A 12,488-nucleotide genomic window follows, 5' to 3' on the forward strand; every position below is an offset into this window, starting at 1 on the left:
GAGAGTTTTCTGTCCAGATGCACTCTGTTTTGAGAATGGACAGCATCCGGACTAAATCCAGACCTATTCATTACATTTGGTATATGCATATTAGGAATGGGTGATTTTGCCAAAAAACAACATAATAATCTTAATCATTTTCAATTTAAGGACAATTTCTCAATTATTTTAATTTAGTTTTTTTCTGTGACTGATAATAACAGACGGTAATCATGAGCTTAAAACTTGGGAACACCTTTGTGTGAAGGATTAGTCAATAAAGCTACAGTTCTACGACCAATGTGCCTATAGAGTCTAGTGCAAGAAATAGAACTACAGATGAGGTCTCCCCCAGATGAGGGAAAGGTCAGACCTCTCTAGGCCTCGCAGCTTCTACCACACATCTGGTCACTCTGCCCATAATGTGCAAACCTCAGAGAAGTGACGGGACCTCCCATACCTCAGCAGCGGGCAGACCTCATTTTTTGGGCCTTTCCGGGCACTGAAGGAGGCTTGGAGTACATGGAAGCTAATTACCTCTCCTCGTCGGTCTCCTGCTTCTTGCCCATGGTGACTCTGTCAGTGTAGCTCTATCCTGGCTCTAAGCACCTTACTGCATATGGTACCCACAAAATGCTAGGACCTTCTTCTGAGCATGTGCAAGACCTTACTCCCCAGCGGCCCCTCATTGGTAACTCTCTGCAGACGCCAATAGTGAAAGATGTTGGATCCCCGATAATGATATTAATTTTAAAGTAAACTGATTATTTTTAATTATTACAATATATTAGAAAAAAAATCAGTATGATTTAAAAAAAAACTGTATTGTTGACCACTAAAAGTGTGAATCCATTGCCCAGCATTGTCTTTCACCGATTATTTCAGGAAAACGAGCATTATGTTCTAAAGTGTCTGATTTTCACACAGCCCTCTCTCCATAGAAATAGTGATGTCGCAGAGAAGGAGGCGGACTGGGAGGCGCAAGTAGAGGTAGCGGGATCAAGTGAAGAGGCTGGCTTGGGCTCCTTGAACCATTGTTGGAACCCCAGTGAGCCTTAGCATACTGAAGAAAGACCATTTACTGGCATTAGGAAAGATGGATAACCCTGACAAAGGTATAGTTTTAATGACGGGAGACAAAGCTACATTACATTGCATTGGTTAAGTATAGTACTGTTCTATTAGCGGTTGGCTGTTCTGTTCTGCAAAATGCACACGGCTTGTATCCGTGTTTTGCAGACACGCAATTTGCGTGAGCCCTTAACCCCTTAAGGACTTATGACGTACTGGTACAGCATGTGTATTTCTGATCACCGGTGGACGGTGATCGGAACCCGGTGCCTGCTCAAATCATTGAGCAGGCACCTTGGCTAAATGCGCGGGGGGTCCCGTGACCCCCCCCCCCCCGTGTCGGCGATCGCCGCAAACCGCAGGTCAATTTAGACCTGCGGTTTGCGGATTTACCTGTGGTTTGCGGTGGCGTGTGGCAGTGCCATCGGGTCCCCATGCGGCTGTAGGGGGGACCCGATGAGATGGAAGGCAGCGCGATGCCTAAGGCGCTGACTTCCGGTGACAAGCCTGTAAGATCTAGCCCCCTGAATCTCACAGGCCGGAAGCTGTATGAGTAATTAGTCCCAAAGTGGGACAAAAAAATAAAGTGAAAAAAAGTTGAAAAAATAAAGTTTTCCCCCAAAAAATTTTAAGTTTCAAGTAAAAATAAACAAAAACGTAATTTTCCCAAATAAAGTTAAAAAAAATTGGTAAAAAATAGGGGGGGAAAAAAAGTATACATATCAGGTATCGCCGTGTCCGTATCGACCGGCTCTATAAACATATCACATGACCTAACCCCTCAGATGAACACCGTAAAAAATAAAAACTGTGCTAAATTTAAAGTTTCAAGTAAAAATAAACAAAAACGTAATTTTCCCAAATAAAGTTAAAAAAAAATTGGTAAAAAATAGGGGGGGAAAAAAAGTATACATATCAGGTATCGCCGTGTCCGTATCGACCGGCTCTATAAACATATCACATGACCTAACCCCTCAGATGAACACGGTAAAAAATAAAAACTGTGCTAAATAAAGCATTTTTTTGTCAACTTACATCACAAAAAGTACAACAGCAAGCGATCAAAAAGGCGTTTGCCCACCAAAATAGTACCAATCTAACCGTCACCTCATCCCACAAAAAATGAGCCCCTACCTGAGACAATCGCCCAAAAAATAAAAAAAAACATAGCTCAGAATATGGAGACACTAAAACATTTTTTTTTTTGTTTTAAAAAAGCTGTTATTGTGTAAAACTTACATAAATAAAAAAAAGTATACATATTTGGTATCGCCGCGTTCGTATCGACCAGGCTCTATAATAATATCACATGAGCTAACCCCTCAGATGAACACTGTAAAAAATAAAAACTGTGCTAAATAAACAATTTTTTGTCACCTTACATCACAAAAAGTGTATTAGCAAGCGATCAAAAAGTCACACGCACCCCAAAATAGTGCCAATAAAACCGTCATCTCATCCCGCAAAAATCATACCCTACCCAAGGTAATCGCCCAAAAACTGAAAAAATTATGGCTCTCAGACTATGGAAACACTTAAACATGATTTTTTTTTTGCTTCAAAAAAGAAATCATTGTGTAAAACTTACATAAATTAAAAAAAAGTATACATATTAGGTATCGCCGCTTCCGTGACAACCTAGTCTATAAAAATATCACATGATCTAACCTGTCAGATGAATGTTGTAAATAACAAAAAATAAAAACGGTGCCAAAACAGCTATTTCTTGTTATCTTGCCTCACAAAAAGTGTAATATAGAGCAACCAAAAATCATTTGTACCCTAAACTAGTACCAACAATACTGCCACCCTATCCCGTAGTTTATAAAATGGGGCCACTTTTTTTGGAGTTTCTACTCTAGGGGTGCATCAGGGGGGCTTCAAATGGGACATGGTGTCAAAAGACCAGTCCAGCAAAATCTGCCTTCCAAAAACCGTATGGCATTCCTTTCATTCTGCGCCCTGCCGTGTGCCCGTACAGCGGTTTACGACCACATATGGGGTGTTTCTGTAAACTACAGAATCAGGGCCATAAATATTGAGTTTGGTTTGGCTGTTAACCCTTGCTTTGTAACTGGAAAAAAATGATTAAAATGGAAAATCTGCCAAAAAAGTGAAATTTTGAAATTGTATCTCTATTTTCCATTAATTCTTGTGGAACACCTAAAGGGTTAACAAAGTTTGTAAAATCAGTTTTGAATACCTTGAGGGGTGAAGTTTATAGAATGGGGTAATTTTTGGGTGGTTTCTAATATGTAAGCCTCGCAAAGTTACTTCAGACCTGAACTGGTCCCTAAAAATTGGGTTTTTGAAAATTTCGGAAAAATGTCAAGATTTGCTTCTAAACTTCTAAGGGTACTTTCATACTAGCGGTTTTCTTTTCCGGCATAGAGTTCCATCACAGGGGCTCTATACCGGAAAAGAACTGATCAGGCATATCCCCATGCATTCTGAATGGAGAGTAATCTGTTCAGGATGTATCAGGATGTCTTCAGTTCAGTCATTTTGACTGATCAGGCAAAAGAGAAAACCGTAGCATGCTACGGTTTTATCTCCGGCGAAAAGAACCTGAAGACTTGCCTGAATGCTGTATCCGGCATTTTTCCCCATAAGAATGTATTAGTGCCGGATCCGGCATTCAAAATACCGGAATGGCGGATCCGTCCTCCGGATAAAAAAATAAATACCGGATCCGTTTTGCCCGATTACACCGGAAAAACAGATCCGGTATTGCAATGCATTTTTCTGACTGATCAGGTATTTTGCAGACTGATCAGGATCCTGATCAGTCTGAAAAATGCCTGATCAGTCAGAAAAATGACATGCGTTTGCATACAGGTTGCCTGATCAGGCAGGCAGTTCAGGCAATGGAACTGCCTGCCGGAATCCTCTGCCGCAAGTGTGAAAGTGCCCTAAGCCTTGTAAGGGTACTTTCACACTTGCGTTTTTCTTTTCCGGCATAGAGTTCCGTCACAGGGGCTCTATACCGGAAAATAACTGATCAGGCATATCCCCATGCATTCTGAATGGAGAGTAATCCGTTCAGTTTGCATCAGGATGTCTTCAGTTCAGTCGTTTTGACTGATCAGGCAAAAGAGAAAACCGTAGCATGCTACGGTTTTATCTCCGGCGAAAAAAACTGAAGACTTGCCTGAATGCCGGATCCGGCATTTTTTTCCATAGGAATGTATTAGTGCCGGATCCGGCATTCAAAATACCGGAATGCCGGATCCGTCCTTCCGGTCTGCGCATGCGCAGACCTTTAAAAATGAAAAAAAAAAAAAAAAACGGATCCGTTTTGCCTGATGACACCGGAAAAACGGATCCGGTATTGCAATGCATTTTTCTGACTGATCAGGCATTTTTCTGACTGATCAGGATCCTGATCAGTCAGAAAAATGCCTGATCAGTCAGAAAAAATGACATCCGTTTGCATACAGTTTGCCTGATCAGGCAGTCAGTTCAGGCAACGGAACTGCCTGCCGGAATCAAGCAACGCAAGTGTGAAAGTACCCTAACATCCACAAAAAATATCCTTGTAACATCCCCAAAAAATAAAATATCATTCCCAAAATGATCCAAACATGAAGTAGACATATGGGGAATGTAAAGTAATAACTATTTTTGGAGGTATTACTATGTATTATAGAAGTAGAGAAATTGAAACTTAGAAATTTGGTAATTTTTATACATTTTTGGTAAATTTGGTATTTTGTTTAGAAAATAAAAATTATTTTTTTTACTTCATTTTACCAGTGTCATGAAGTACAATATGTGACGAAAAAAGAATCTCAGAATGGCCTGGATAAGTCAAAGCGTTTTAAAGTTATCAGCACTTAAAGTGACACTGGTCAGATTTGTAAAAAATGGCCAAGTCCATAAGGTGAAATAATGCGGTGTCCCTAAGGGGTTAATGGGGACTCACATACTGACTGGTGGGAGTGCCAGGAGTCAGACCCTTATTGATGACCTATCCTCATTGGCATCCTGTGAGTGTGTCATGAGCAGGGGTGTAGCTAAAGGCTCATGGGCCCTGGTCCAAGGGTTCATCTTGGGCCCCTCCTTCCCTCAGTGTTTTGTGGCTAGGGAAGCACATAGCCTTCATGCTGCCTGCGTCAAAAAATTGAAACAGTAGACCACCCCCCCCCCCCCCAACCCAACCCAAATTCTTGACCTAACCCCCTCCCTCCAGAGCTATAACTTGACCAGCATTCACTTTCTGCTGGTGTCTTCTTATGTGGCACAAGCCCCCTCAGGCTCCTGGGCCCGGTAGCGACTGCTACCTCTGCACCCCCTATAGCTACGCCCATGGTCATGAGGGCTCTGATGGGTTGACAGGGGGAACCCACCCACACTTAGAGGTTAAAGGGCTGGGATCGGCGTCATCTCTAAAATATGCTGGATTACAGGGAGGTCGTAACCATGGAAACAGTGTATAATGTGATGGAAAAATGAATCCAGCCAGCAAAGGAAGCTAAATTGATGCTATTTGCTGAAGTGACACCGTCCATGATATATAGCAAGTGTAGTGTCCTTGTGCTGTGGTAAATGTAAAGTGTGAGCATAAGCCTGTCCCTGAGGAGCAGCTTTATATAATGAGGGAACCTGGCTCATGTGAATTCTATGGTAGTGGAAGTTTGCTGCAGCCACTGGTAGTAGCGCACGGCACCAGCGCCTCAGCCTCGTGTGCTGCACGCAGGGCCGAGCAGTGACAGACAGCCGACCGTGGCCCTCCTCTTCCCCTCCACTGGCAGGCACTCCTCCCTTTCCTCCAGCGCGCACGCCTCCTGTGTAGGTCATGGCGGCCCCCGTGTGCTGCCTGCGTACAGGTCAGTGTCTTTCATGTGCTGCAGGGCTGTATGACAGCATGGTGTAGATGATGTCCCTCCTGGCAGAGCTGTGGCCCCGTGCATTAGAGTGGTTGGCGCGAATGTGTCCTTGCTTCATGACAGGAGTCTGTCAGAAGGGTTGTCCAGGTTTTCTTTCAAATAAAGTTGATTGAAACGAACACTGCATGTAGCTGTTTCTATGAGCCCAGCACTGATCCTGTTCTCTGGGGGGCTGCAGTTAGTGGGTCCATTCTAAAGAGAACTGACAATTGAGCATATTAAAAGGGTGGTCTGAGGTTTTTTATAGTCTGTCTGATTCCTGCCCTTTTGTGGGGTACTGACCAAACTCCCTTCACACAACAGGGCACACAAGGCGGCTGGATTTTTAAAAATGTATTTTAAAGCCTGTCAGACCTAATAGGTATGTTCACAAGATGTCCTGTGAGAAGCTGGACTGGTACAAGCGGTAGAAGAAGAAAGGCAAAACAAGAACATATGATTTGACCTTAAAGGGGTTGTCCGCTTTTGCTATATTGATGACCTCTCCTCAGGATAGGTCATCAGTAGGGATGAGCGTACAAGGTTCAGGTTATCTAAGAATTCCGTTGTGGATTCTGCTATGGTCCGTGGTAGCAGACTCCATAACAGAATTCTTAGATAACCCGAACCTTGTACGCTGAACTGGAAACGCAAAGTTCATGGGTCCAAGCCTCGAAACCCCTACAGATCAGCAGTTTAAAAAAAAAAAAAAAGCAGCTCTTGTACAAGCGCTGTGCTCTCTTCACTGTTTACATGCTCGCGACATTGCAGCAGCGAACAGTGTAATTACATCTCAGCCGTCCCATTCACTTGGTACAGCGCCAGCCGAATCACTTGAATAGGAGAGAGCCGTCTCATTGAGGTGAATGGGGACGGCGGAGTGGTAATTACACTGCTCCCTGCAGCTCTGTCAACTGCGAGCAGGTAAACAGAGGAGAGGAGCGCTGCCTTGTCTTCAAACAGCTGATTGGGGGCCCCGCTGATATTGATGACCTTTCCTGAGGACAGGTCTTCGATATAAAAAAATCCTCTACCCGTTTTGCCTTTGAACCGTCAGAGCCCATTGTATCCTCCTGTGTACTCTCTATTGTAGTTCTGAAAAATGAAAGGTGAAATCGCATTGGTTGCTATGGGCAACTAAGCCAGTTTCCTTTTTTACCACTTTTGATAAATCTCCCCCATGCTACAGGCAGAGTAGCACTTTGTAGCATCTGTCCACTCTTGGTAAAGCCTCATGCAGACGTCTGAGATACCGGATCGGCATCCTGCTTAGTGCAGGAGCACACGGCGTCATTGGTTGCTGTGACGCTTTGCGCTTTGTGCCGCCGCTGCTGTACAGTAATACTCTTATAGATCATACGAGTGTATTACTGTACTGCGGTGGTGGCACAAAGCGCATGGTCTCAGAGCAACCAGTTGTGGAATTGTCTGCAAAAAAAACCCACGAAAAACCACCATAAAAGTGTGAAAAAAAAAAAAAAACTCCAGATAGCAAAAAAACACCAGAGCCAAATCCATCTGGGTAAGAACCCTTAGGCCCCTTTCACACGGGCGACTTTTCCGTGCGGGTGCGATCCGTGCGGCGAACGTATGGCACCCGCACTAAATCCTGACCCATTCATTTCTATGGGGCTGTGCACATGAGCGATGTTTTTAACGCATCACTTGTACGTTCAGTGCAAATCGCAGCATGCTCTATAATGTCCGATTTTGACGTGACGCAGGCCCCATAGAAGTGAATGGGGTGTGTGAAAATCGGATGGCATCCGCAAGCAAGTACGGATGCCATGCGATTTGCACGCACGGTTGCTAGGAGACCATCGGGATGGAGACCCGATCATTATTATTTTCCCTTATAACATGGTTATAAGGGAAAATAATAGCATTCTGAATACAGAATGCATAGTAAACCAGCGCTAGAGGGGTTAAAATAAAATAAAAAATAATTTAACTCACCTTAGTCCACTTGTTCGCGAAGCTGGCATCTCCTTGTGTCTCCGCTGCTGATGAACAGGACCTGGGATGAGCTGCTCCATTAAATAGAGCTTAAGGACCTTCGATGACGTCACTCCGGTCATCACATGATCTTTTACCATGGTGAATCACCATGGTAAAAGATCATGTGACGTACCATGTGATGACCGGAGTGACGTCATCGAAGGTCCTTAACCGGTATTTAATGGAGCAGCTCATCCCAGGTCCTGTTCATCAGCAGCGGAGACGCCAGCTTCGCGAGCAAGTGGACTAAGGTGAGTTAAATTATTTTTATTTTATTTTAACCCCTCTAGCGCTGGTTTACTATGCATTCTGTATTCAGAATGCTATTATTTTCCCTTATAACCATGTTATAAGGGAAAATAATACAATTTTCAGAACATCAATCCCAAGCCCGAACTTCTATGAAGAAGTTCGGGTTTGGGTACCAAACATGCGCGATTTTTCTCACGCGAGTGCAACGCATGACAATGTTTTGCACTTGCGCAGAAAAAATCGCGCATTTTCCCGCAACGCACCCGGCTCTTAGCCGGGCCAAAAAAATGACGCCCGTGTGAAAGAGGCCTTAGGGTACAGCCACATGGTCAGGTGTCCTGTGCTGTTTTGAAAGCTAAAATCAGGAGTGGATCATAAACTAAGAGAAAGTATAGAAAGGATAGATGACGTTTCCCTCCTTTTTTTTAATTTTTTTTATTCACTCCTGCTTTTGGCTTCCAAAACTGCATCAGGAAACCAGACCATGTGGCCGTACCCTTAGGCCTCATGCACACGGCCGTTGTTGTGGTCCACATCGGCTCGGGTGCGGACCCATTCACTTCACATGGGGTGCTGTCCGCATCCGTTGCTCTGTTCCGTGGCCCCGCAAAAAAAAATATAGCATGTCCTATTCTTGTCTGTTTTGCGGACAAGAATAGGCATTTCTACAGTGGGCCACCTGTTCCGTTCCGCAAATTGCAGAAGGCACACGGGCGGCTTCTTCAAAAAACGGAATGGTTGTGTGCATCCGTGTCCGTTGTTCCGTTTTCCGTGATTTTCTGCGGACCCATTGACTTTCAATGGGTCCGTTGAAAACTCTGAAAATGCACCGTTTGTCATCTGCGTCCGTGATCCGTGTTTCCTGTCCGTCAAAAAAAATATGACCTGTCCTATTTTTTTGACGGACAACGGTTCGCGGACCCATTCAAGTCAATGGGTCCGTGAAAAAACACGGAGGCACACAAGATTGTCATCCGCGTCCGTGATCCGTGTCTGTTTTTTTCCTATCATTTTCAAGGCAAACTTTATTTATTTTTATTTATTTTTTTCACTTTTCTGGTCTGGTGATCCTCCAAAAATCAAGGACGAGACACGGAAGAAAAAACGGACACGGATCACAGAACAACGGAACCCTGTTTTGCGGACCAGTGAAAAAATACTGTCGTGTGCATGAGGCCTTAGTCTGACTTTGAAAAGTGCTTCACCCACATTTGTAACATAACTAGTGTTGAGCGAACTTGTGTTTTAAGTTAGGCGTTTAAAGTTCGGGTTATCGAACTATCCCGTTATGGATTCCGCTACCACGGACCATAACAGAATTTAGAAACCATAACGGGATACTTTCATGCCCAAACCCGAACTTTAGACGCCCGAACTTAAAACATAAGTTCGCTCAACACTAAACATAACCGCATGGCTGCTTCACCTGTGCTCCTCTGCTTTTGTAGCTTGGGATAAGACCACTTTCACATGGTCAGCATGCCGCATTGGTATTTGTAAGTAAGCCAAACCCAGGAGTGGATCCTAAATCCGGAAGAACTGTGAATATAACGGTTAACCCACTGCACCTTGTTCCATTCCTGGTTTTGGCTTACAAATAGTGACCATAATCCTTCCTGGAGTAATGTCACTTGTCTATTAAATGAGCGATGTAAACAGCGACACTATAATGATGCAGGCGACCACACAGAAAAAACAAAATACAATTTGGTAGAAAACTTTGGTAAAAAAGTGTGCAGATTTGCAGTGGTTGTCGCAAGGTGAGATCCACATGTAACGTGCAGGTCTTGTGGAGCCTCCTCTGCAGTGAGTTTATGGGAACATGACCTTGGTGTTTCTAGAAATACACAAATCCATACTTTCTTCCCTTTGGGAATGAATCGTACAAAGACTGAAATGTCCGCGAATCTCTAACATGGATTTCGTGTCACGAATAATGTTTTTTCTCAAATTGTTGTGTTACAGTTTTTCATGGCTGTCATAGGCACGTGTTCAAGCAGGCGGGTTTTATTACTCCGTCCCTCACCATCGCAAACAGAAGCTGGTTTGCCGTAAGATCCTACGCTGCCCAATCCGCTGCAATTAAAAAGTACGTTTTTACTCTTCATGGTTATCATGTGTGATGATTCTGGGAAATGTAAAAGGTTGACGCTGGGTTCACACCTGAGCGTTTTACAGCGCGTTCCTACGCGCTGTAAAACGCTCAACAAAGAGAAACCAATGATTCCCTATGGGAATGGTTCACACCTGGGCGTTTTACAGCGCGTACGATCGCGCTGTAAAACGCCGATGCTCAAACAAGTACAGGAGCTTTTTTTGGCGCGTTTGACGCGCGTTTGGGCCATAGACTCTTTGGACAACACTGCTGTCAATCACCCAAACGCGCGTCAAACGCGCGTTCACTATTTAAAAAAACGCGCGACAAAAACGCGCATAGAAACGCGCGTTTGAGAAACGCCTAGGTGTGAACCCAGCATAAGGGTGCTTTCACACTTGCGGCAGGACGGATCCGACAGGCTGTTCACCCTGTCGGATCAGTCCTTCCGCTATTTCACCATGCCGCCGGACCGGTGCTCCGCTTGACTATAATGGGGGCGGAGCTCCGGCGCAGCACGGCAGTGCACGACGAAAGGCCGTTGGACTAAAAGTCGGCATGTCCGACTTTTTAGTCCGGTGGCCTCTCACTGCGAACTGCCGTACTGTGCCGGAGCTCCGTCCCCGTCCCCATTATAGTCAATGGGGACGGAGCGGCGGCACGGCGAAATAGCGGAATGTCGGATCCGTCCTGCCGCAAGTGTGAAAGTAGCCTACGGTTTTATTTCCGGCCAATAAAAGACTTGCCTGAATGCCGGAATTTTTCCATAGGAATGTATTAGTGCCGGATTAGAATGTATTAGATCCGGCATGCAAAATACCAGAATGCCGGATCTGTCCTTCCAGTCTGCGCGTGCGTAGACCGAAAAAAAGGTGAAAAAAATAAAGTTTTTCAGGATAACATCGGAAGGAGACGGATCCGGCATTTTCAGTGCATTTGTAAGACAGATCAGTCTTACAAATGCCATCAGTTGGCATAAGTTTTGACGGATCTGGCAGGCAGTTCCGGCGACGGAACTGCTTACCGGATCACTCTGCTGCAAGTGTGAAATTGCCTTCTTGCAGCTTACCCAGCACAGCACTGTACATTGTATACTGGCTGTGGTATCACACTCAGCCCTATTCACTTCTATGGGGCTGAGCTGTGCCTAGGCTGTGACCGATGAACGTGTCGTAACTGGCCTAGGAAAAGCTATGAGAAGGCCATGGCGCTACTGCCTTCTTACACAGCTGACCCCACCCGATCAGATACTGATGACCTATCCAGAGCATAGGTGAGGGTAAGGGGGTGTTGTACTTGTGGTCTAATTGCTGTATCGCTGTCTAACTTGAGACATCAATAAAAATGGTTTGATTAAAAGGAAGTCTTGAAAAACACATTTAAAGGGGTTGTCCAGCCTTGGAGCATAGAACCCATATTGTCCTAATGTTTGACCCATAAAAAAAAAACAAAAAAACACTCATCTATCTGCAATCATGCGTTGCCTGTATAACCAGGAAGCGACTTGGTACCGTGACCTCTGCAGCCAGTCACAGGTTTCAGTGGTCACATCTGCTTGAAAAGTACATCACTGCTGCGATGTATCATTCAAGTAGATGTGACCACTGAGGTCTGTAATTGGCCGCAGTGGTCACAGGATCAAGGCACTTCCTGGTCCTGCAGGGACTGGAAGTGCTCAGGAATAGGGCACAGTGAGACCGCGGACCGATGATAGTGTTTTGTTTTTAGGGGGCACATGTTAGGACCATAGTGGTTGTCAGCTGTAGGCCAGACAACCCCTTTAGGACAAATGTTCACCTCAGACATCTTCTGATCTCTTCTTATCATTTCACATGTATTTACTGTGAGAAAATCTAATATAGAAGTATACAGGTCCTTCTAAAAAAAATTTGCATATTGTGATAAAGTTCATTATTTTCTGTAATATACTGATAAACATTAGACTTTCATATATTTTAGATTCATTACACACAACTGAAGTAGTTCAAGCCTTTTATTGTTTTAATATTGATGATTTTGGCATACAGCTCATGAAAACACAAAATTCCTATCTAAAAAAAATTAGCATATCATGAAAAGGTTCTCTAAACGAGCTATTAACCTAATCATCTGAATCAACTAATTAACTCTAAACACCTGCAAAAGATTCCTGAGGCTTTTAAAAACTCCCAGCCTGGTTCATTACGCAAAACCGCAATCATGGGTAAGACTGCCGACCTGACTGC

The 12,488-nt window shown here is 44.3% G+C and overlaps 1 protein-coding gene across 1 annotated transcript in view; it reads left to right on the forward strand.

Annotated features, from left to right (window-relative positions):
- Nucleotides 1-5,794: 5,794 nt before the first annotated feature.
- MRPL1 (mitochondrial ribosomal protein L1) overlaps nt 5,795-12,488 on the forward strand; it is a 65,799-nt gene continuing 59,105 nt past the window's right edge. The window contains exons 1-2 of the mRNA XM_044304444.1: nt 5,795-5,879; nt 10,134-10,257. Coding sequence (XP_044160379.1) covers nt 5,849-5,879; nt 10,134-10,257 — 155 coding nt within the window. The 5' untranslated portion in view covers nt 5,795-5,848. The remainder of the gene's footprint in view (nt 5,880-10,133; nt 10,258-12,488) is intronic.

Source organism: Bufo gargarizans, chromosome 1, assembly GCF_014858855.1.
Source record: "Bufo gargarizans isolate SCDJY-AF-19 chromosome 1, ASM1485885v1, whole genome shotgun sequence".
NCBI classification, from domain to species: Eukaryota; Metazoa; Chordata; class Amphibia; order Anura; family Bufonidae; genus Bufo; species Bufo gargarizans.